Source organism: Oenanthe melanoleuca, chromosome 4 (assembly GCF_029582105.1).
Source record: "Oenanthe melanoleuca isolate GR-GAL-2019-014 chromosome 4, OMel1.0, whole genome shotgun sequence".
In the NCBI taxonomy this organism is placed as follows: Eukaryota; Metazoa; Chordata; class Aves; order Passeriformes; family Muscicapidae; genus Oenanthe; species Oenanthe melanoleuca.
The window spans coordinates 44,459,374-44,485,673 of NC_079337.1; the positions used below are offsets into that span (position 1 = coordinate 44,459,374).

Below are 26,300 nucleotides of genomic sequence, written 5' to 3' on the forward strand. Positions count from 1 at the left end.
GATTGCTTCTGTTCAAGGACCTGTGTGCCCTTGGTGGGTAATGCAGGAGGATGAAGTAGTCCAGTATGTGCCTTAAGGGGGATTTGATTCTGGGCAATAATGATCAGTAGATTAAAATGTACGGAGTTATTTGCTGTATAATGGGGCATATTATAATCTCTGTGGTGGATTTATGCCCACCACCACATTAAGTGCCTGTATCCATCACTCCAGATTTGAGGCTAAGAACCTGACTTCCTTTTGATCACCATGTTGATAAAGAATGAACTTTAATAAAATTGGATAAGTGCAGCAGTGACAGAATCAGGATTGACTTTAACATGCAACAGTCCAAAACAACACACCACAGACTCCTATGAGAAGGAGCTCCAGGTCACAAACTAAATGAGCTCAACAGACTTTTATAGACATTGTCAACAGACTAAGGGAGTGATAGTTGCATATGCAACTGTCAAAAAACAGGACAGTTAATGGTGCACTGGAAAGTGTGGGACCTAGCATGACGTAAATGATATGGAATAAGGGGTGGGTACTGTCCTGGTTTCAGCTGGGATAGAGCTCATTTTCTTCTTAGTAACAGGTACAGGGCTGTGTTTTTGATTCAGTACAAGAGTCATATAAATAACACAGTGATATTTTGGTTGTTACTGAGCCATACTTACTCTAAGTCAAGAACTCCTCAGTTTCCCATTTCTGTCAGTGAGCAGGTGCATGAGAAGCCAGAGGGAACATGCCCAGTGCATCTGACCTGAACTAGCCAAAGGGATATTCCATAGCACAGAATGTCATGCTCAGGATACAAACTGCCAGGAGCAGGGTGGGGAGAAGCTGGCAGGGAGCTGCTGGTCACCACCCAGGGATAGGCTGGGCATCAGGTATCAAGGGGTGAGAAACTGTGCTGTGCATCTGTTGTTTCTACTGGGGCTTATTCTTCTCTCCCTTTCTCTCTGCTTTTTGTATTACAATATTTTGTTTCAATTATTAAAGTGTTCTTAACCCACAAAGTTTACCAGAGATTGAGGGAGGTGAATTAGGGGCTATGTGGTATTTAGTTGCCAGCTGGGGTTAAGCCAGGACAGTAAAACAAAGAAACCTTGATAACAGATTTATGGAATTTGATTAACAGCAAGTACTACAGAACATACTTTTTTGGCCACTCTGATCTTGATGACATTATTAATATTAAGATGATTCTATAATAAATTAATTGTTCATTAACAGTCAAATAAGGAGGTTCAGATGTACTGTGGGATATATTACACTGAACTTTTTCTCTGTGATAGAAGGGATTTAGTTATTCAACATTGTCCTCCAAAAAAAAAAAAAAAAAAATTAGATGAAAGATAGATGGGACTATTTCCTTCCTCTTCATCCCAGTCATCCTGTGTGACCAGATGAGAGAGATCACAATGTACTAGTTCTAGGAACAAAAGGAACAGTTCATTTCCCTGGTGCTGACAACCTGATACCACTCACAAGCACAGCCAATTTAAATTAGGGACATAGAAAAGATACAAGAATTATAGGCAGTCAAACTGAATTAGCAGAATTCTTGAAAAGGGCCTCTGGCACCCAGGATTTGTATGCACCTGTAGGAGCTGCTAAACCAGAGCAGTTGATCAGCAGGAACAAAAATGTGGGCCAGCCATATTTCACTCAATTAGGAGTTCATTAAGACTTTTGTCCTCCATTTAGATATTCTAACAGCAAATGCACACAGGTGTTATTTTTTAAATAGAATCATAATTTGCATATCGCCAAGCCAACAGGATAGTTACCAGAAAGGTCATAAGCATCCTTAAAAATAGCACAAATTAGTCTATTTTCTGGTAACAAAAGGCCTTGGAGATATGATTTTATGATACTTTACATGCAGTTATTTTTGTCTCTTGGTGTTTCAATATCAGCTGAAAATTTTCTCAAGTGTTACTGTGTGGTGCTGGTGAGTTCCCTGCCCCTGTGCTGGAACAAGAAGGGAAGGTCAGCAGAGTTCTTTGTGTTTACTTACTATATGCTGTACATGTAGAAAACAGTAAATTAGAGGATAGGCTAGTGTGAACACCAATGGTGAAGGATTATGTCCAAATGATTTTGAAACCTCTTCAGAAATTATTATGGGAACAAAATGTACCTGTACACTCGTTCCCACTATACTGAGAGATCAGATGAGTACAAAATCGTTCACTAGCAGCCTGTCTCACCAAGAAAAGAATCACCAGGTTCTGGCATAAACCTGCAGTCATTCTACAATGAGATTAGTGTTACTAGCAACTACTTAGGAAATACCTCAGCTGTCAGATTTTTTGAGTTACAAAATAAAGGCAAAGAGGAGAAAGTCAGTAGTTTTTCCTCCAATCCAGTCTTACCAACCCCACATTACCTCAGTGTTGATTATTAACCTTATTTATTTTAACAGTGGGTCTGGACCCTACAGAGGCTCATGCAAACCTTAATGCAACCCTCTGGATAATTTTCTTCTCTTGCTCCTTTTCTTTGTGTTAGTTTGAGATTTTTTAAATGGAATAAAAATTAAACCTAGATTACAAAAGTTAATTTCATAATAATTTAGAGTAATGGGGGGAAGTGTCCATTTTGTTGATGACACAATGCTTTTCATTTTGCTTTTCATTGGTATGGTCCAGCATTTTATCACTTGTTTTGTTTCAGGTTTTCATTCTTTCAGGCCAACCCATTATTTGAGCCTTGAACTTGCCCAAGGTAAAGTCTCTACCTTATACAAAATATCCTAGATTTGATACACTAACATTTCCCTCACAAATCAAAAAGCCTTTTTGTTACAAATAATTAGATTTCAAAAGCCTATATGTAACACTTCATTAGAATTTTACCTTTCTGGGATTTGGGAAGTTTCCTTAAATTTTCTGTGAGTCAGGGTAAACCTGCTATAAACTAGCACTTGGGAAAGAACATCTCTGCTGCCATGTGCAGCAAACCTAACAATTGCAATGCTCTGAAATAATGGGACACAAGCACATCTTTAAACAAAACCACACTTTTGTCCTTGGGTAGCCAAGGTGTCTGGCTGTGGCACAGAGAGAACAGTGAGGTAATGAATAATGCCAGAAGGAATTAATTTTCTCAGTGCAGTAAAATCAGTTATTTATAGAAGTATAATTATAAGGAGACAGATTTGCTCCTATTGCTTTACACATAATTCCAGCCATGAAAGAGTTGCAGAAGATCAAAATTATCTTTGTGATAAAATAATTAATACCATATATCCTGCACTGCTGCTGAGTGCCCATTGCTATAGAGAGCCAAGTCCCTTACAATATATCCAGATTCCATGACACAAACTGCCCCACAGAATTAGGTCTAAGCAGATTAATTTGCATACTGCAAGAAGGCTTCAGTTTTATGGAGTTCCCTATAGCTTTGTCTTCCATGTTCCTCTCTGCTAGCACCACCAAACCTGAAACAAGGTTCTATATTCTATATAAATTACAGTGGAGTTTTTTTCACACTGCATTAGTTGCATCCCTTTGTAGATTTGCAGCTCCATGGAGAGAACAGGAATGAACTCCTGAGTGAGGAAGCTGTGTCCTGCTGTTCTACAAATGTCTGAGAGGACACTGTCACAGGTATACCATTAGAGTGAGGCCCCATCCATTTCCATTATGTTCCCTCCTCACTACTTAACTCCCCTCTGAAGACATAATATCCCACAGAAGCTGCTGAGACCTTCATTCCTGATGAGTCCTCTACCTTTGCTCAGACTCATCTTGAATAGCCACCCATTCTGAGTGCAGATCCTTTCCATATGCCTGTTTACACAAACAGACCTGCTCCAAAGAGCTTGGAATCAAAAGCAGAAGGCAAAACGGATAACCCACCCCACCAGCACTGGGTTCAGTAGAGCAGTAGCTGAACAAGGAGCCAAGAGTGTCTGATCCCAAATGCCTCTGTTTCTAGTTAGACAAGCACAGAAACCACACAGCCAATACAAACTTTTTTTTTTTTTTTTTTTTTTTTTAACTCAAAGTTGATTTTGCTGAATTTGCACACTTCTAACAAGCAGGGGTGACATTACACTTGGGCTTTTTCAGCTGAATTACAGCAATTATCTATATGGATAACTCATTTTCTGGACAAGCTGCCTGTAAACAGTTTTGGGTTGTTGTTTTTTTGGTTTATTGTTTTTTGGGGGGGACGAGCAGGGGGAGGTAGGGGAAATTATACCAGATTGAACTTTTAGAGCAACATCACTTTGTTTTTATGTAATATACTTTATCATATCATTTGTGTTTTAGACATCATTTTAGTAAATTATGGTTGTGAACAAAGTGTATTTCAGACCCTAAACAACAAATCTACAGACAATGATAACAAAAGATTTGTATTGGCTATCACACCTCTTGCTAATGTTATAGACCAGAAATGTGAGAGGTGTGTAAAATATTTCTAATTTTGCTATATAAACTATCAAACAAGAAGAAAAACTGATTTAGCTTTAATGCACACTAGAGATATTCAGTTTCCCAAAATATCTGCATTTTGTTCTGTGTTTTTTTCTGGTTTTGGCCAAATTTATATCAGCTCTAGATGAACTTTGAACCAACTAACTCTCATTTTAACTTAGATTTTGAATATTTTATATCAACAGTTTATGGGTGGAACAGATCATTAGACTTATGTTGTCATGAAAAATATTTAACATCTCTTTAGCAGGCACTTTGATATTTTTTTTCCCCCTGAGTTAATATTTTTAAGAGACTGACAAAATACAATTCCCACACTAAGAGATACTCAGTTAATAGTGTTTATTGAAGTATTCTAAACCAGAGCAACCAAACTGAACTCTCAAGGTTCCTGAACAACATACAAAACATTCAGTCCAAGCCCAAAAAACTTAAATCAAATTTGTGGTAGCTTTCCAGTCTCAAAGTAAAATTGAAATTAAACACTGCTGTGTAGGATGGTTATAAATGCTTTTTCACTCATCTCATGGTGCTTCCTCAAGTTATCATATTCTAAGCAGATTTGTCTAATAATTGTAACTCTATGTTCTATCTTTTAATTACAATTAATTACTGTTTAAGCAGGATTTTCTTTTAGCCTATGATATTCCCATGATAACACTGAGGTATGCACACTACACTCTGAAACTGTCCTTGTGTTCTAGATTGAGTTTTCCATAGCATTCTCCATATGAATCTATCTTTCCCCTAGAAATCTTAATCTCTGTGGATGCTCTGATTTACAGATTGGCACTGTAGTGTGTTAGAGACTATAGGTGTGAGCTATCAATAATACCTAGTCTTCTAGAACTGTATTTTAGGAAATAAAATTCAATCAAGCAGTTAAGTATTACACAGATCTAGCTCAGGTTCTTAGTGAACTGCAATGTGAGTAACAAAATTTTCTCAAATCAAGCTTCTGCCATTTAAAATAGCTCATATTTACAAGACCATCTATATTTTCTAATGCATTTGACTGTACATGAAGTAACACTTATAGAAAGACAGTCTATAACCACATCTGTGTGTTCTATATTTCCTTCAGTGCTGACAAGGTAATAAATTGTTTTTTCCTGTTGGCTTCATGACATAGGTATGGAATTACATTACAAGAGTTTCTGTGTGGCCAACCCAAATTACCTGGCTCAAGCAAACACACCCTGGCACTTGAAGAGATTAAGGAATACCACAGATTTTTATTTTAGTAACTAGCAGTGGGTTTTTCCAAATTTTGTTCTATTGATATCAACAGTAAAACTCTTCAGAAAGACTGGAAAGAATCCAGTTCTGAATTCTCCTGAAAAACCCTACCCTAAAAATCTTTATTTTAAATTACTTCAAAACATGCAATTTATAGAATCTACCACAATAAACTTTGCCAGCATGAATCTGAAAGGCAGCTGGGGATATAAGAAAACAGATGATCCATATGATATTCTTACTTGAAGCTTTGCAATTTGACAATTGAAAAAGGAAAAACAATTTCTCTCCACTCCCTTTTCAATATATGAAGTATTCAGTTCTCATTTATTTTTCCCCAAGAAAATGGCAACAGCATTTTGTACTACTGAATTTTATGTGAGAACTTCTCAAGCAGTCCAACTTGTTCTCAAATCTCAAGGCAATAAAAACATACATAAACTATGGAAAAATCCAACTGAATAAAAAACAAAGACACAGTTTATAACTACTTTAATGAATCTGATTACAAATTGCAAGGCATTTTTTGTTTCTGTGCTCACACTAACATACAAGATATTAAATAACCTTCTTAAGGTAGACTTACTTATAATACAATTACTCTGAACAAAAACAAAAACTAGTGTAATGGAAGTAATTTACAATTGAAGTGCAGAAGTCATAATGGAAGGACCAATCAACTACATGGAAGAAGAATAAAGGTTACAATTCCTAAAGTGAAGCACAAAGTTAATACATGAGAAACAATATGAGTCAAGCTGGAAACTTATGACACCCTGCTGAACAAGACCAAAGATGAGTTCAGGTTAACAGCATGAAAATCAGTGAGAAATTATATAAATAACCCAGCTTTATACAACCCCAGACCTGGGCACCTGGCAGCACAACACTGAGCAGGAATGGTGAGGTGAGCTACTGAGGTAAGAAAAAGGCAAGACTGAGGACAGAACCTCAAATCTACTTAGACATTGGGTTATGAAAACCTCAGAAAGATAACTAAGTCTTGTAGAGAGGAGGGGTGGCCTGACTCTGCTGAGGTAAACAAGCAGGGTTTAATTGAATTTTGGTAAAACTGACTGAAGATCTACTTTACATTTGCATTAGTTCTCTTATAGGTCCTAGTTACCTCCAACTAATTGTGCATACCTTATTTTTTAGAAGATTTAAAGCTAGATTCTAGCAGCCCTTTCAAATTATAATTGATAGATTTAAAGCCAGAGACAGCTGAGAGAGCAGCTCTACCATCATACTACAGTTTACATGGAGTGACATCTTCATTTAATAAGAAAATGCAACAATTTTCTTGACAACCCCATACCATTAAACAGTGGTGGTCACCTATCTATGTTTTCTTCCTTATAAATCAGGTCCTGTCCAAGGGTCACTTGGGAGCTGTTACTAATTTCATAGCAACTGCTCATGGTTCCTGAAGTGACAGTAGCACAATAATGAGTGTTGTAAAGCAGCTTGAGATACGAGGTACATTCAGGAGGGTGTATAACATATTCACTGTTTTTCTTCACCATTTTATTTCATACCTAAACTCTATATCCAAATATAGAGAGAGAGCTCTTATCTGATAACCAAATCTGCATTCAGTTGCCATCATTGTAGTCAAAAAGGAAGATCATCAGCCCCTCTCTAACAGCATAAATTCACATACTCAAATTCTCAAGGCTTCATGATGAATTCTTGGCATTCCCTAGCAATTTCCAAAGAAAATGAGCAGAAGTTAAAGAAAAGAGTTTATAAAATTGTGGGCTACACAGTATTTAGTGCATAAGCTAACTTAATTACAGAAGTATGCCGAAAAAAGTCATGGTATGTTAGGGCATACCAGCAACTCAAAAAAACTTGTGCCATACTTGACCTGAAACCAATAACTTCAGTTTGGGTATGTGGAAGAGAACACATTATTTCTGGAAAAAAACCTGCATCCTTCTTTATGCTGTACTTGGCTTTATTTCTTCTAGTCAGTTTACCAGCAAAGTATGTTGTGTGTATGTTGTTCTAAGTTTACACTTCAGAGGAACAAAATCCTGAAGTGATGAGCCTAATAGGATCCATTACTAAAATCTGGAGAACATTACAGTTGGCAATCTTTTTGAGTAGCTTGCTAAGAGTTTTTTTCTGCAGAGCTATTGATTTTCTTTCATTTTCCAAACTATGAGTCTTCGCTTAGAAGTAGAAAGTCTGAAAAGCAGGCTGAATCATAGGCCACATACCATTTCTGATTTAGTGTGCAATATACCACTGAAAAGGAAATAAAATTACCTCATTTGCTACCATGTTAAATGAATTAGACATCTGCATGACCTATTGTCTCTGAACCCAGGCAGTGCTAAAAGCAGGAATTCCCAGCATTTTTCCTTCCCTGGTTTTTTGCACTCTGCTCTTTCTAGACCTCTGCTTGTTTCTAGCTACTCCTGCTCATACATTCAACAAAGTATATTTGTTGAAATACATTTATTAATATGTGTGGTCAATTAAATAACTTTGTGTCTTACAATAAACACATACATCTGAAGATGGCAAGTCATTGTTGACAGCTTCTATGCTTTTCTAAACTGAAAAAGTATGAGTATTTTCAGTTTTACATTCATTATTTCTGCATTGAGTCAAAGCTGTAGAATTATATTATCAAAGCATAGGAGGAAATCTCTGAGTTTTACATCAAAGTCCACTGAACAGAGTAAGTCCTCTCTGCAGTGACAAATGTCAGGCCACCTTTACTGATGTAAGCAAAAGTATTGATGTGTGGAAAAATCCAATGAGACTTGCATCTGAAACCAAAAGTAGAATGCTTTAAGAAAAAATGGTTTATATAGATCTGAGTTGTAACAACCATAAACAGGATTTTTTCCATGTCATAAACTCTAGTGTGGTAAGACATGTCTGCCTCCATTGATCCGAACCAGAACACATGAGATGCACGCACGTTGTTCCCTCAATTCTAGTGCATTCAGCCAAATTCTCACCCTCTTGGCATGAATTGAAGGGTCCTGTAACATTATGAGAAAGCATGAAGAAAAGTGAGGAAGATGCAGTCAACTAACCATCAACTCAGAAGAAGTAGCTAGGACAAGCAGCCATTATTACTTGAGTATTACCTCCAAGCTTCCCATGCAGTATCAGTTAGGCTTATTTGTTAATGTAAGACCACAAGGAGTCATAAAGCTTATTCTAGCATGAATTAATACCTGCACCCAAACTTCAGATTAAAAACAACACACCATATATCCCTGAGATCACAAATCTCTGTTACTATGAGGTTACACAAGCTCTGATATTGACAAGCCCCTCTGAACTAAAATTCCTGCAGAGTACCTGACTTCCGAGGTAGTCTCCCAACAATTTTTACCAATTAAAAAAAAATAAAAAATAAAAAATTATGCCTTGCCAGACCCTTGCATAGAACATAACACAATGTTTCTTCGTGGTTGTGTAGCCCTGTTCACAGAAAAGTGTCCAGGACAAAGCACATTATTCCATAAGTATATTTTTCAGGGTTTTAATTTTTTCATTCCATTGATCACTGTGTCTCATCAATTGTAACTATTTACTAAAAGGAAGTGAAATAGGAAATGTCATGCTTTTCAATAGTCTGTGAGAACAGGAATAAATACATAGGTATGTAAATATTCCCCCCTCTGTTTGATAGTCTTGATGAATAGATTAACATTCTTGCAGATTTAGTCAAAGAAGATCCAAAGCAGCACTCCTACATTTGCTATCAAATGTAGCCAGAATAAAGAGAAGTGTGCAGATATAAAACTATATTATATCTTTCCCTCTTCTTTCTTTTCCCCAAATCTCTCACATAATCCCAGCATACATATAAAAATTTACAAAAAAGAGTATGGTTTCATGTCATTCAGCCTGTAACAGGGCTTATAGCTTATACTTAATAGCCTTTGACTACTCTCAGGCAAACCTGGTTATTTTTCTACCATCAGTCTTCACTTTTCTAATGAGTAACAAAAGGGAGAATTGTAATGTTATCACTCAGTTGAGAGCATAGCATTCATCAAACAAAGCAGGTTTCTTGGTGAACTGCACAGCCCCAACACACAGCCCCTCAGGGTGGCAGTTGGGGTGAATGAGCTCATTTGCACCAATGAACAGTTACTAGATTTAGACCCACTTCACCTACCGAGACTAAAACTAATCCCTTTGTTTTGCTTCACTACTTCAGCATGATATATCATAAATGCAGTTAGGTGAGTGATGCCTGAATTAACATATTTATATTCCAAAAAGCCTGTAGATGGAATAGGAGCAAGGCAAATTTAATTGAGGAGAGATTTCTTATAAATACTCATGAGAAGTCACAGAACAAAGTACTCTCAAGTGACTTATCATTCCAATCAGTGTTTCTTCAAAATGAGCTTTCAGCATAGTGCAATGGCCCCAGCCTAATGATAACAAATAGCCAAATATAAAAAGTTATAAAGCTTATAAATATGTGAAATAATTTGATACTGCTTTAGTAGAAAATACAGTCTCTGCTTTGTTTTTGCATTAAACCAGATCAGTTTTTAAAGAATAAAGCTTTAAATTTGCCTAGCTATTTAAAGAACAAGATTGGTGAAACTTTTAAGTGTTCACCATGGAGTCTTAAGTAGACTGTATTTCATTCTTGATCTCTCTCCAGATGTACTAAACCCACTAAACTTATATCCTTTATGCTGCGTGAAATCATAATAGTAGGTCATGTCTAGAATGGACTCTCTTTTCGTTAGCCTTTTTAACCAGATGTCTCATAAAAAGAGAACAGCAAAGGCTGGACCTTACATGCAGCATTGTCACTTGGTGGCATGTGGGTATTTCACCACAAGCAGCAGCAAATTATTACTTCACTAACAGTGTGATTCTATTGGGATATTTTTACACCACAGTGTAAAATCATGCCAATATTCTGTGTGAGCCACTGACGAGAAAAATTTTTCTTCTGCATCAGATATACCAACACAAAACTTCAGTTGTAACAGAAAGCAAAAATCTAATAGAAAATCATAGAATATTTTTAAATTAAATTTATTGAAACTTAAGACGCATCTCTCTCTAAGAAAAGGGAAAAAAGTGGAAAGAAGACAGGAATGAAACTACCCCAAAAAAAAAAAAAAAAACCAAACCAACCAACCCCAACAGAAAACTCAGAATTAACCCTGGCTGCAGACTCTAAAAGATCTTGATTCTAACAAGATCCTTGTGCACAGAGCAGCAGATGGAACTTAATGCCATTTATTGCATGATGAATGAATCTGGAAAGGAAAACTCCAACCCTAATTCTAAGATAGATTCTGATTCCTTCAGAAATTCTGGAAGCATAGACAGCTCACAGAAAACATATCATGCCAAATTATCAAATGCAAACAAGTCTACTGGTTAAGGAAAAAAGAAGTAAACATTCTGCTGATGATATTTAGTATAGACTGATTTCTAACATTGAACCCGAGCAAGGCAAATTAAAAATCTTGCACAGGGCAGACATAAAACAACAACTCCATAAGACAAGATTGAATAGAGTGAAAACTAAACCTTAAGCATAGCTATAGAGGACAAAGGTGTATAGAACTGACCAGATTTGCTTCTCACAAAAGGTAACAGACACTTGTGAAGTTTAATATCATTAAGAGAAAGTACTTCTGTGTACCCTTCAAATTTATTTGTCTCTTATTAAAACAAGTAGACTTAGGTGAGCCTAGAAGGCCACAAGTAGATCACTACTCACCCCTTTTAATGTGCATTTAAACAAAGGTAAAAAGAAACTTCCTGGATAGACAGGGATTAATTATGACCATATACATGTAAATATATACCAGCTTGTTCCTAAATCCACACCAATTCACTCTCCTGTCTAGGAAGTGGCAAGAACCTGAGAGCCACTTCTATTTTATATCCTTGCTTGTGCATTCTAGGGAAGCACTGGAAGTAATAGGATGCACATTTACTTCACTTTCAGACCTACCATTAAAAATGTTTTTAGTATTAAGATAAAAGCTACTGAAAAGTATATACAAGCTTTCAATTGTTTAATAATGGTCTTGCACTTTGAGGACCTTCCCACTGGTAGTGCTTTACATGGAATATTGCAACATTTTCCTGGTTAATTTAAAATAGGCAAGGAATGCAATCCTTTTTAGCTTGTTCTTTAGTTTGAGACAATCCTTTTCTGGATAATATACAAATACATACAGTTTAATGAAATAAATTAGGAGTTAGCTGGTTGATATCAGTGCTTTTGCACTACAAAATACTTCAGAATACTCAGATACCAAAAATAAAAGACAAAGAGGGCCTTTTCAATGGATTTGTAAACTTAAGATTAAGCTTATCAAGTCTGGACATGGCAAGGGAGTGTTTCTGTGTGACAGCACAAAAGCATTAACATCCATGAAATGAAGTCTTCATACAGAAATATCTTAACAAGAAATCATCAGAATACAAACTTTTGTTAGTATACTCATATTTTATTTCAATTAATACTCAATTTATTTCAATTAATTCACAGTCAAATTACAGTAGTTTTTGTAAGGAAACATGTTTCAACAAATGGTGAATTGCCTGTTTCAACATGGTTATCGAAGACATCATTTTAGCCATTGCTTGTATCAATTCTACTTCCAAGACAACACTTAGAGGTGACAACCGGAATCATCTCATATGAGGTCAGAAATCACATGCTCATGAAATCAAACTGATGTTTAATGTCAGTTCCTGGCAGATGTGGTATCCAAACCTGTAAAAGAAGTTCTATTTAACTTGCAGTCAGCATTATGCACACACAGAACAGGTAACTGCTCAAAGCCTGAGCTATATGAACCTTCCACATGACACTAACAATTTTCTCAAAAGAAATTACTTTGTTTGTACAGAATGGGATTTTCTTTTCCCATACCTTTAATATGGATTCCATTCCAGAGGACCAGCCACATTAGAATAAGCAGATCTAGCAAGTATCATTTACTTCTCTGATTTTTTTGTTACTTATTTTTGGCTAAACCTACATAAAGTTCTAATTGCTACTACACAAGTCTTTCACCAGTCAAAGCTATTTTGCTTTGTCTTCCAGCAAGGAGCAAATAAAACTCCTTCAGGAATAGAAGACAATGTACCTACTATTGTCTGATAATCCTTTTCACAATTACATATCTGGAGACCAAATAAAACTCTTAATTTAAAAATTCATTACAAAAACTCTTCATTTCATTTAAGACGTTTGTCACATATGTTCACAAAGCACAGAGATTTGAGAAACCTATGATATGAAGATTCAGATATCATAAGATGACAGTTCAAAGTCTTCCTACAAGCTATTAATAAAGTTGATTCAGCAGCTTCCTAAAGTTCAGCAGTTATACAAATGTGTTCCTCCCAAGCATGATCCAAAGGAGAGTTGCAACCTCACCTTTGGGTTTGCAAGAGAAATTTTATACCCCTCTGTATTGGCCACTTAAGACACTGCCAGACTTAAGAGGGCAAAGCATAAAAGGGGAGTAGATTTTAGTATATGATATTGTTTTCTTATCAACTAAGATGATTTGAACTTACCATTTGCTCAAGAGATACTACAATCTGCTTGAAATTTGTAAATTATTAAAGAGCAATATTAAAAACCATTGGCAATTATTATTAGATGAGAGCACACTTACCTTTCAGTAGAAGGCATTATTTATTCCTAAGAAGTCCCAAGTATTGCTTCACATTTAGGTGTGATTACCCATGTCTAAAGCATTTCAAGCATGAGGTTGCTCTGTGACGCCTCTAAACAACACACAAAAAATGGTAAAATTATAATTAATGTTTAACTACGGACCTTCTTAAAGCCATATTCTACAGAGTTGTTACTATGTTATTAAAACTTTTAAAAGTAATTTTCCATGGATTTGCAGAAGTCATTTACAAGTTCATTATCAAATCAAAACCTAGAGCAAAAGGTAATTAGTGGCTCAATCTGTTGAAAAGGCATGTTCATTAGCACAGTTAAACGACATAGAACATATTTTCATCATCTTTTAAAATATACTTTAAATCATAAACAATGGAATGTTTATTAAACCAAAATTCCTTTTAGTGCTGACACTACCGAGGTAAGCTACAAACGTGTAGATTTGACTGGATCTTTGCCAGACAATTCACTGCTACCTTGTGTCTACTTACAGATATATATTAGTGTATATATATACAAATACACACACACCCCTTGTTACAAATTATACAGCACTCAACCAAGAGACATTAAAGACATTGTAACAGATGAACTAGAAGACTGCAGGAAAGGCCCAAGACATGAGGTCTTTTTCTTTGTTTGAACAGCTATTAAGCTTATTTGAGCCCAAGTACTATGTGCCTAGAGCCTGAAAATTGCAGGCTGCAATTGCAATTTTCTTGATGTGGCAATGATTCTGATTTAAGGTCAGTGCAGCTTAATAGCTGCGATTCAAAGAACAGAAGAGTTCAAATGTATAGTTATTTTGGCTCAAAGACATAGGGCAGCACCCCCATATATGTCTTTATAAAGTCTCAGGATCCAAAGTCCTCCATTTCTGAAGCCCAAAGCTTTTTCTTACCAGCCCCAGGCTGTGAGAGGAGTGACGGGCTCGGTGCGCCCCTCACCCAAAGGCGTCCAAAGGCATGAGCGCAGATCGCCGGCGCTGCCCCCGGCCCGGGCCTGCCGCGCTTGGCCTCCTGCCCATCGGGAGCATTTGAAGGGCTCGCCGGAACCTCGGGACACACTGCGGAGGAAGAGAGGCATCAGCCGGGCAGCGAGGGGACCGTGCGGGGGGGAACGGAGGGACGTGCCGTTTGTGCCTCACGACAGGATGCAGGGCGGAGGGAAGGGCTCCGCACTGGGTTTTAGTGAGGGAGAGCTGCTCTATCCCCCTGTGTTGACTCCCTGGAGCACCGCCAAGCTCCGAGAGTGCAATATGTGAAGGGAAAGCGGCGTAGGTTCCACCCCCAACCCCAGGCCCACAGCCGGCCCATGCGGAGTTGTTCCTCCTGAGAGCGGCCGCAGCTCGCTTACCGCGCCCACAGCCGGCGGACAGAGAGGGCGAGCGGCGCCTCACAGGCCATTAAATACCCCTCGTGCTCCCGCGAGACCGCACGCGGCTCCAGCCGCCGCTGCCTATTGGCCAGGCCGGCGCGCGTGACCCCGCGCGGGGTGGGCGGGGCGGCGCGGCAGGGCCCCGCTGAGGCAGAGGCCGCAGGAGCTGCCCCGGAGCCGGGCACGGCCGGGACTGAGAGGCCAGCCCGGTTGCCCAGCTGTACTTCCTGCGGCGGCCCCCATCGGTCAGAATAAGGTTTCGTGCTCGTCCATTCCTGCCCAGTCTGTGTTCTGGGTGCCCGGAGATGTTTGACACCGAGAAACAAAAGTGTCTTCGGTGCGAGGTAGCAGCTGTGTAGCGGTTTTGAGGCACTAAATACCGCTGATCTCTGACTAAAGTGCTGTCTAAGCCCTGCTTAGGAGGCTTATGAGCTGTCTGAGGATGGTGAGGTAAAGCCCCGAGCCTCGCTAATGCCCTGACAGCACATGCAGCTCTGCTGGGCTTTGTGCCAACGGGGACACGGTGGCACCAGGCCTGTCCTGAGGGCCAGCCCAGCACGGGTGAGGAACACTGCTGCTGTTCTGCCCCAGATAAAACGGGCTGCCTGTCTGGGGATGCTACTAAGAGGTTTTGGAGTGAGTAAGAGCAGATTAGCATAAACAAGGAATTAGTAGTTTGTAGCATAGAGACTTTGTGTGTCAAACAGCAAAGCTGGTAGGTAAGAATCACAACATATCACAGAATATACTGAGTTGAAAGGGACCCATCAGGATCTTCGAGTCCAACTCCTGGCCCTGCACAGAACACCCCAAGAATCACACCCTGTGCCTGAGAGCACTGAGAGAAACTGAATTGAATGGAAGTCTTTGCTTCTCAAATGGGTGTGTATGTATATTGCTGATAATTCATACCTTCCTCTCTCAGTGAGAAACGGTATGTCTTGGCTCATGCCTGGTTACTACCAGCACAGCGCCAGTAAAGTGTGTGGAAATTAAGTAACGAGTTGACCCCTATACCTAATCTGAACCCTGCATTTAAGTCACTCTCAACTGAGCCAAAGCAATCTGATGCAGCCTGAAACAAATAGTCACATAGTTGCAATGAAGGGATTACTCTGGAAATTGTTTCCTACCACTTCTAGTTACCTCTTCTGTCTAATTCTTGACACTCAAAACATTGTTGCAGATTAACCCTGTTATTGTCTGTTATGTGCCTGTTATTGTCTGCACATTAAGATTCAAAACCTGCGTCAGGAAAATTTGTGAGGCATATAGTTTTATGTTATTTCAAGTGGGCTCCTTTGCAATGACTATTTTCTAGTCAGATACCTAAGTCAGATCAGTTCTTTTCTATATTGTCATCAAAAAGATGAAGTGGCATCCAACCTTAAAATGTTTAGCGCTTGTGCCTAAAGTGGGATTTACGTCAAGTTTGGTTTCTTCTTTTCCAGTACAGAATATAAACTGGCACTTCTGTTACACAGAAAACCATCAAACGACAGCAAACCAGTGATCAGTATCCATCCCAGGTGGGCATTTTAATCATTCACATAGTCCTACAACCTTTTCTTGTCCGTCACAAGCTTCCTTCTGTTTTCCTCATACAAAGTTTCCATTGTTTGCCTTCTCTCTGTCTCCATGAAACTAACTTTTGTGTCTGATAGTGGCATAACTTCTAGAGAAGGAATGACCTGTCTACCTGACCTGTCTGTTCCTTTCCAAACCCTCCTTATAGAATAAAATATCTGTCTTTAATAAATTACTGCAAGGTCATGTGGATTGGGGCCTCTTTACTTGCAGGTTAGTTCTCCCATTTCCTGGAAAAATGATGCAACCACTGAGTTGCTGCCTACAGGGCTGCAGGCAGATCTGCTCTTTCCATGTTTTTTTATCTGAATGAACTTCTCAGCTGGGCACTGAGTCTGCCTGCAACCTGAGTGCTTTGGGGCCTTGAGGGAAAGACCACAATATTGGTGGATCTGGGTACAGGTTAATTTTGAGATTACCCTGGATCACTAAATGGGAGAAATACAAGTCTGGTCATGAGCAAAACTTTTTTTGTGAGTTAAAATTGGAGCCTGTAAAATAGAATAAAAATAATAAATAAAATCCTTGGAGAGGACGAAGGCAAGCCAGAATCATTATTTCCTTTTCAGAGGCAGAAATAGGAATATACTTCTGTAAAAACTTCAGTTTTCTGTTATTTTTACTCATTGAGTCTCTTTGTTTAATAAATTATTTCCATGGTTGAAATTTTTGGTTATCTCTTTCCAGCCAATAAGTATGATTAGAATTTAAATAGTATTTTTCCACCTGAAAGCACATTTTGTATAGGTAAAAAAATGCCAGTAAAGTTTGCTAGTGAGCTCCCTTGCTGAATAATATGAAGAGGACGTTCTTCAAGATTCTTTCTTGTGGAAAGGTAGAAATATTTTTACTTGAATAGTGAGTGTGGGGAAGGTTAGTACTATTTAAACTGATGAAGCAATACACTGAAGTTCTCTTATTGTCACTGTTCCAAGCTCTTAACACAGGGTATTTGAAACTCAGGCAGAAGGAAAAGGGCAGGAGTAAGATATGAGATAATCACAGCTCTAGGCCATTATTGACATTGGACTGACTGCAGAGGCTTTAACAACCTCTTCACAGAATAGAATTTAATGGCTTTCACTAGAGAAGACCCCTTGTATCTACTGTCAGTTTTTGGTACATTGACATCAATGTATTTGTATCTGTCTTATTTTGCTGTCTTGGGACTTTCAGATCTGATGTCTGGCCAAAAAAAAAAGATGATGTCAGATGCTGTAAATGTGTTTTGTTTTCTTCTGTAAAGCAGCAAATTAAGAGAAAAATGAAGAGATGGTATTCTCTACTTGCCATCATGCTTAAACTAGCAAAAGGTAGGCAAGATTTAGGGATCAATTTAATGCAGTTTTATTTTCCATGCTTTATCTTTAGAATCTTGACAAGTCACACTGTCACCAAAACACTATCTTTTATAGTATTTTGAACCAAGAGAAATGATTTCTCAGATAATTTGAAAATGTTGGGTAGGAGTTGCTTTGAAGATGGCAATCTTAAAGAAGAATAGTAATTTCAAAATTGAGTTGATTTTTTGGTTTTAGACTCTCCACATTTTCTGTGGATTTCCACGAATTTTTCATGGATTACAAGTCACTCTTATCATTAGAATTTCAGGTGCAGATGGAGTGGTTTCCATGGACCTGCTATGAGCCATGTGTCACAGATTCAATCCATAGCTGCAAGCTGGTGTTTAGCATTGTACTAAAGCCACCAGTCTGTTCTGAAATGAAGCCAAGCTTCATGGAAAATCCTGATTTCTCATTCTTGTATCTACACATTTGCCATTTTGTTGAAGATATTTTTTGGTAGAACATAATCTAATATTAGACAAAAAAATATTAAGAAATTATAAAATTCTAAACCTACATTGTCAGCACTGCAAGTATTTCAGATATCTGAATTCTCTTATAATTTTTATATATTTTCCATGCTTACAGAAAACCTTAGTACTGCTTTAATTCCCTTTTCCAGTAAAATGACCTTTTAATTGGTTGGAAATATATCCTAAATTTGATCTGTTCCAAACATTTGTTCAGCAAAACTGACTGATGGTTACCCACTTCTGGATCCAAGTATATTAAAAGAAAAATATAAATGAATCTTCTGTGGAAATTTCCAAGATTTCTGGAGAGGAAATGCAATATCCTCTTTGTAGCAGAGAATGAGCAGATATTCTGGTCTCAAATTTGCTACCAGTTTTCCTATGTACCTTTGGATAAGTCACTAAATTTCTGCTGGCAATTTTCTTGCTTTGTAAAATAAGTTAATATTAACTTGCCACCCATTAATTTGACAACTCTGAGTGCAAAATACTTGCTAGCAAAATATTCTGAAAAAATCAGATGGAAAATGTTATGCAAGTCCACACCTCTGCTAGCCAAGGAGGATATTTACAATAGGTCCATATTTTATATAGTGAAATAGAAATGTTCAAGTGTAAAACCAGATGAGACCAAGGTGGATCTAAAATTAAATGCAGGAGGTATTTTTTGACCTTTCAACAGAAATTATATAAGCACTCTTAGGTTATAAATAGTCCTTTGTTTTCCTTCTCTTTGTCTAACACTCAGAAGAAACACAGGGCTGGTTGTTTGTTGTAAGGAGATAGGGCAATGCTTTAGAGTGGAAACAATTGTGCACTGTTCTTTATTTATACCATTCCTATAAAGTTTGTAACTAGTATTTGGTGCATTGCTTAGCACTTTTTTATCTTCAAACAGCTACAGAAATAAAGTTTCTATTCCTGAAAATGACAACAGCAGAAGAAAACAAAAACAGACATTTCCAAAAGAACATTTCCAGCATGAAAGTTTCTTTCTTCTTTCCTGTTTTGATATGTCTGAAGAGCCAAAAAGACAGTGCTAGACTGTTGTCAAACTGACACATGAACACTTATATATTATTCCCTATTTTTATTATTAATCTTCAGAAACAAAACATGAAATATGTCCACCTTAAAATGAAAGTATCTATATTTGCATTAAGGAAACAGAAACAACTGAAAACTTAACCTGAAGTCAAGTAATCGGCATTTGGAAAAAAAAAAAAACCAGAGTAAGAAAATATTTTTTCTTTTTTGTTTTCATACTTTCTATGATTTCTCTGGGGTTTGTATTATGGAAATAATATTATTGACATTATTTGTGAATGTATGTGAGGCAAATGGCTTTATTAGATACTACATTTTGTTTCATTTAAATTTTTAATCACCTTTCAAACCCATTTGTTTGCTCCATAACTTTTCACTGATAACAAGTATGATTCCCCACAGTAAATTGGAATAAGCAGGCTGCAGCGAAGAATACATGATTAGGCTTGCATAATAACAGGCATCAAAGTTTGGAAATCAGGTACAGTGCAGTGCTGTCCAGTCTCTGCAGGGTACTTAAAAATGCACTGGAAACTAATCAGACCTTGATTACTTCAATCCTGACACATTGGCTTAACTCCCATTTTCCCTGGTTATGTTGAGAAAACCTGTCATATTATGTGTAATCCAGTCCTCTGAGTTTAAGCAAATTAAACACTAGGGATCAAATTCACACATAATGTAAGACCATGAACTTAATAGAATTATACCAAAGATTTTTTTTTCAGGGATGTTGTTTGATGGCTCTTTTGCATAGTGATTTGTGGATTTATGAAGCAGTTTAATGGCCCTGAGGACTTTGCTTTCCAACTTACAGAGGAAAGAAAGTTCTGTCTCTGTGATAACTTGATCTTGAGTTTCTTTGCTGAAACTGTCAACAGGATAGCAACTAATGCCAAATTTGATACCATTTTTATAAAGTGGACACTTGTCCACAGTGAGCTGGATTAAGGTCACTTACCTAATAGTATTCTCAGGGCAGGAATTTATCTTTAGATGTTACTGCTGATGACAGATTTTTACTAGTAACCATAGATCTTCCTTGGAAATGGTAATTAAAAAAAAATAGTGACTTCAGAATATTTCCTGTAAAGAAAGCCTGTGGATCCAGGCTCTAGAGGCTCCAATTATTTTATTCTAGCATTATGAAATGAAAGGCATAGCCAAGCACGAACATGCCACACTTCAGGTGCTGTTAGGAGCAGAGGTGGCTGCAGAAATGCTAGTAGTTCTGTCTTCATTTGAATGATTTCCTCAGCATAGCAGAGGAACAATAAACTTGCCTTAAACTCCCACTTAAAAAAAACAAAAAAACAAAACAAAACAAAACAAAAAAAAAACCAAAAAACAACATCTGCTAAGGAAAGGGGAATTCTAAGACGAGTTCCCAGCTGAACTCTGTTCTTGCTTCTGTCAGAGATTTGCTATGTGACCTCAAGTTAACTATTTAACAACCTTGTGCCTTTTACAATGTGTGTCAATTCAATACACTCATGCTGCTCTACCTTGGAGAAAGGCAAGGGCCTGAAGAGAAACTGAGATTATTACATTAACCGTGTTGTATAAAGGCCACATGCTGTGAATCGGAGAGTGAGCACTTGCACACGTGGTGTGCACACAGTCCCAAAACTGCATGTGTGAAGATAAATGTTATCTGAATGAATGGCAATACCAAGCACCAGCTGTGGGCAGTAAATTACATTCCAGCCTACTGTTCTGGATTTTGCAAGCGCCGGGGCTCCTGTGTACCTCTAATTAGGTGGGGTGAGCATGTCCCAAAGCACAGTGCCGCCGTCACTGTCACATATCTACGTCCTCCTGCCCGCACTCTGCCTCCCTGCCCTTCACCCTGCTGCCTGCCGCTATGGTTATGCTCGCACTGGGGCCGGGTTTCTCAGCCCCGTAGCCATTCCAGGCCCGGCGGCTAAAGCCCCACGGCCCCTCTCGGAGGGCCCGTCCGGAGGGGCGGCGGGCGCAGCTCCCCCGCGCCCCTCGGCCCCGCAGCGCATTGGCTGCGGCTGCGGCCGCCCCGCCGGGCCCGCCGGGTGCCCGTGCCGGGCACTGCCTCTGACCTTCCCTTCCCTGCCCGTCCCTTCCCTTCCCCGGCGCTGTCAGAGCGGATCAGCGGGCGAGGCGCTGCGATGGAGCGGCGAGCGGCGACGGCAGCCGCCGGGAGAGGAGGAAGAGGAGGAGGAGGAGGAAGGGAGAGATTAGCGCGGTGCCGGCTGGCGCAGAGGCGCGGCTGAGCGCTCCAGCGGGAGCCCGGGCCCTGCGGACCGTGCGAGAGGCACAGGCGGAAGGAGCGGAGATGCGGCCGCTCTCCCCGCGCTGCTGAAGCTCCCGGTCACTCGCCCCGAGGAGGGAGGCCGGGAAGGTCCGTCCTCCTCGCTGCTCTGCGGGCGTAAAGGGTGCCGGTGCAGTCCCCTCCTCTTGCTTTTATCCCAGCCCCGGAGCAGGAGCCGCCGCCGCCCCCTATCCCTTCCTGCGCTCTTCCCACCATGAGCGGGGCTGTTTTCACCTTATAAAGATGGCGGTGTGGGATCGCTGCAACCTTTAGACTAATGACTGTCAGAAACATCGCCTCCATCTGTAATATGGTGAGTGCTGGCGGGGGGCGGGCGGCACGGCAGCCCCTGCGGGGGCCGGCTGGGGGGGCTGCCCCGGGGCGCAGCCCAACGCGCTGCTCCGTGCCCTGCCCCGGCGGCGGGGGGAGCCGGGCGGGCTGCGCCGGGAAGTGCCTGGGATGGAGTTGGCCGACGGAGAGTGACGATGTCCCGAGGAGTTTTCCTGGAGCAGCCCGGGCGTGGGCCGGGGAGGACGGAGATGCAGAAGCGGTGCGAGGCCCCCCCGGAGCGCGTCTGACCCCGGCCGAGGCGCGCTGCGGCCGGAGCCGTGGCCCGCCCTTCCTCCGCCTGCCCTTCCTCCTGCGCTAATAATACTGCGAAAGGACCAAAGTTGGGTTCTGAATCCACATTAAATCAGGGTCACTCAGTTAAACCCTCTCAGGCAGGCACTCTGTGGTGTCCTAGGGCCAGGAGCTCACCAGATTAGCTAGAATATGAGGATGTTTAGATGCCTAATAGCACTCACTTGGATCCCGATGCTATAGGTGCCTGGTCTAGGGAGTCTTGGCTTTAGAGCTGACAGGGTTTAACTTGCACTGCATGCTGCTCGAAGAGGAGTGGTGTTTGTAAAGTACTCTTGAATCAGTTTGCTTTCCTTAAACCAGACTAGGCAATTAGGAGGGAATAAGGAAACGTTTATATTTTTGTTTGTGATGTTCAATTTGCTACTTTTCTCCCCGTGGAGCAGTTGAAACGATGCTTTCTGCATTGTATTTGGGTTTAATTTTACTTCTAATAAACTTGGAGCTACTAATTTGGTTTAGGTATTTGAAACTTCTTGGTGGGAGGAGGAAAAGCTCAAACTTTGTCAAAGACTTTAATACAGTGTGGCTGTAGCAAACTTGCCAAAGAAATGGTTGCATTCTAAGCATCCCAATGCAAACAGAAGAGAATCGTGGTTTTGTTCATTTTGTTTTTTAGTCTGTATTTTTCACCCTTATTTCCAGGTTCTTCAAGAGCAGCTACACACAGTTGCCAGCTTCCCTCCATGTGGTGCCCCAGCATGCCTTGTGCTGCTAATGCCACACATACCATTCATCTGCCCTGGAGAAAGGAGCCTGTCTCTAGGGTAAGGCAAAGGCACAGCCCCAGAAGCCTGGCTCCTGTGGGGTGTGAGTGAGGGAGTGCACATTGCAAGCCTGCTCCCCTTCCACGTGTCCACACTTTCACCTAAGTCTGTTTGCTCTTTTGTTGCAAATGAAATGCCTGGGAAATCCCATGCATAGTTTTGCTCAGTCCTCCCTTTGAAATGCCTGCTCTGAAATGCAGAGAAGGTGAGCTAGTTCTGGGGCTAAAAAAATTAATACAAAATCCAGTGCTCACCTTTCTTCACCAACAGTAACTAGTTTTCTGAACTTTTCATTGTTCTTAATGATTTCCAGTCCAGTGATTCACAAATACTGCTAAGAGAGGTTCAGGAAATGGTACAGGACTGAGGAGAAAACCGTAGTGCACTTACCTTCTCCCTGAGGCAGGCTCCAGATTTTACTGCTGATTAATGGTGGATGTGATACCTTGCAAACTGTCCAAAAGAACACCACATGAAGGGGAGCTGGACACTCATAGGTGGATGTAAGACCTTGGCATAAAGTACTAGGAAATCTGATTTTTTCATGTGCTTCAGACAGATGCACTCGTATGCAGCACACTTCTCCCAAAGACTGAATAGATTCACAGCAGAACTCATGAGGTTGTTGTGATGGTGTACTGCTCAGCTGTCATTGCCAGTATACCCTGCAAAAGTGAGAGATGGAGAGACTGGAGGGAAGAAGGAGAGCCCCAAACAAAAGGCATACAAGGATTCATACTTCAAGGCAACTCTAGCTCATGGTACTGTGACAGAAGGTGCAGTCAATTTAATGTTAATGATGTTTTAAGGCTACATATTCCTTGAGATCTGTGTACTTGGCTTTTAGAGATGCTATGTTGTGTTGGTTACATTTAGTTTTTTCTGGATAATCTTCAGGGGCTCAAAGTTCTTTTAGGCAAAAACAATGGAGTTTTCAGACAGCTACAGGAATTTGGGGATGTAAGAGAAATACAAATTCTTGCAAGTGTTGGCAACATTGTATTATGGCTTCTCCAAAAATGTGTCCGCTGTGATGATGTGATGGACTTGAACTCAGCGATCTGTAGAAGGAGCTATGACAACCTTCCAGAAGGCTAGAGGTATAACAGCAAACCTTTTGCCTTTTTAAAACCTAAATATTTGCAGTGGTAATTTGATTTAGGACATCTGTAGAAATCTATCTAGAAAGATGCTGAGATGCTCATTCCCAGACCTTGTTCCTGCACTATAATACAGTGTTTGAAAACTGAGCTACTGACAATTTATGGACTAAGAAATAGCTCTGCAGTTCTTAGGTAATACAGTATGCTTTTCTATGTAATGCTACACACTAGTAGGTTTCTAAGTTTTTTAACCTGGTTGAACTCAATAATTAAAAAAGGTATTCTGGTCTTTATTTTTTCCCATTCCACTTTAGGGTGTCCACAGAGCGTTTTTAAAAAAAAAAAAAAAACAAAACCAAAAACCCCAAATCCAAATGATGGTGTCTGGGTGATTTTCAGGAGTGGCAGGGGGAGTAGGGGAATAGAGACAGAAGCAGCAATTGGTCCTGAAATACTTGTCCCTCCCTGAATGCAACTTAGATTAAGGTTTCAGTGATAGCCCTCACAAAGATTTCTGTGTGTGCTTGTCCAATGTTTTCTCTCATGTCCTGAAGGGAAAAAAACTATGGAAATTTAGCTGAATTAATTAAAAAACCTGGCTCGACAGCATTTTTGGATATATCTTTGCTATTAAGTTAACTGCATGATATTTGGTATCTTGGGCTGTAATTTTGATCTCCTAATGATGGTAAAGATTGCTAGGAAGGAAGGATCAAAACAAGTGTAGTGAAGCAAAAAGACAGGGACATTATTTAACTCACTTGCAAAAGTTACTTAGTACTATATATTTGCTGGATAAGCTCTCACATGCTGAGACAGACACAGTAGGAGCTAGCCAGTAAGTAAAAAATATTTGGCAGGGGAAGTTTCCACTTGGCACATTTACGTGTAGTAAATTTTTAAATGCACAGCTTTCTAGAATCAAACAAAATTCCTCTACTGTCCTTTACCAGTTTTGTACCCAAAATTATAATAATAGCAATAGTTATAGTTGTTATTCACTGATTTGCTTAGTGAGAACTAAGAGCTAAAACTTGTTCTGAACGGGTGGAGGGGATGAAGGCAACTGAGCCTGAAGGAATCAGTGGGATTTTTATGTGGATGTGATGGCCATGTTCACTGAGAAGGTAGGTCTAGCCCCCAGGATGTTCAGCTTACCTGCCCTTCAGCTCATTCACTCTGTCTGCACACCATGTTCACCACTGAGGGATGTTTGCAATAGGCAGTTGTCATCTCTTATGTAGGACAGGTACAATAGTTGGGAAGAAGCATAAGATACATTGAAAAAACTCTATTTGAGGGAATGCCAGCAGCCAGTGCCTTGTAACACTTGTAGACTGCAGGCACCAACTAGGGATGTGATGTAACCCCTACAATGCTGTAACTCTTGGTTATTGTTTCTGTGAATTAACCAAATGACTCAAGTACCAAATGCTGGTTCAAATGTAGGCAGGCATGCTGGCATTTAATGCTTACTGGAATCTTCTGCAGTATATTTCTCTGTTGATGAGCTTTAGGTACAGCCTTGAGTTCTGAGTTAAGCTCATGCTGCAGCTGTGGCCTAGGGAATATTACTGTTATGTGCAGTGAAGGACATCTAACCATATCAGAATGTATTGACATACATTTATACTGATCTGGTTAACAAGCTCTAGGGACCATATTTCTCTCTTCTAGAATTCTGTTGAGAACAGATGTTAATTCCCCCCTTTCTTAATTTTGTGATAGTATTTCAAATATTCCAATTAGAACTTCATAGGGTTCTGACAATTAATAAACAGAATAACCTAAACACATTTGGATTTCTCTGATACAAGCTATCATCTGAGATACTTCACAGCTGCTCCTGGTATAGGTAATTGTTGTATAGATAATTTGGAAAAAAAAAAAGTTGCAATTCCTTGGATTAATTTTGGAGTTTCACGTTATTCTTTCTTCTTATAGTCTCATAGTTACAATTTTCAGAAAAATAGCTGGTTTTCTGCATGAAAAAATTCACACAATTTATCAGCAATTATGTGAACACCTGTGAATTACAGCTTTCACTTTTAAATAAACAAACAAACAAGCAAACAAACAAACAAAGAGTTCCTAATCAGCCTAGAAACTGGTTGTAGAGAAAAAGCATACAAGCCTAGGAGTCTCTGCATCCAGGAAACAAATAAGAATAAATATTGGAATTTTTTTGTTTATTTAATATCATGATTTTAGAGACTCATTGCAGGATTTCTTTAAATATAGGGCATTGGCAGAATGAAGATTCAAACTACAAACAGATTTGGAAAATGGTCTATACAAAAAAAAAACCCCTACAATTTTAATGC

General features: G+C 39.5%; 1 protein-coding gene and 1 non-coding gene across 3 annotated transcripts in view; one reads left to right on the forward strand and one right to left on the reverse strand.

The window, feature by feature from the left end:
• Positions 1-13,044: 13,044 nt before the first annotated feature.
• Positions 13,045-13,163, reverse strand: LOC130252920 (small nucleolar RNA SNORA26). The gene has a single exon (XR_008840470.1). It is a non-coding gene; the product is annotated as a small nucleolar RNA SNORA26 (small nucleolar RNA).
• Positions 13,164-21,172: 8,009 nt separating this feature from the next.
• USP46 (ubiquitin specific peptidase 46) overlaps positions 21,173-26,300 on the forward strand; it is a 34,507-nt gene continuing 29,379 nt past the window's right edge. Inside the window, exon 1 of one of the 2 annotated variants that reach the window (XM_056489782.1) lies at positions 21,173-21,777. In XM_056489782.1, the coding sequence (XP_056345757.1) occupies positions 21,742-21,777 (36 nt within the window). In that variant the 5' untranslated portion in view covers positions 21,173-21,741. Of the gene's footprint in view, positions 21,778-22,608; positions 22,874-26,300 lie in introns of those variants that run through there. The other variant, XM_056489781.1, reaches the window with a different exon arrangement.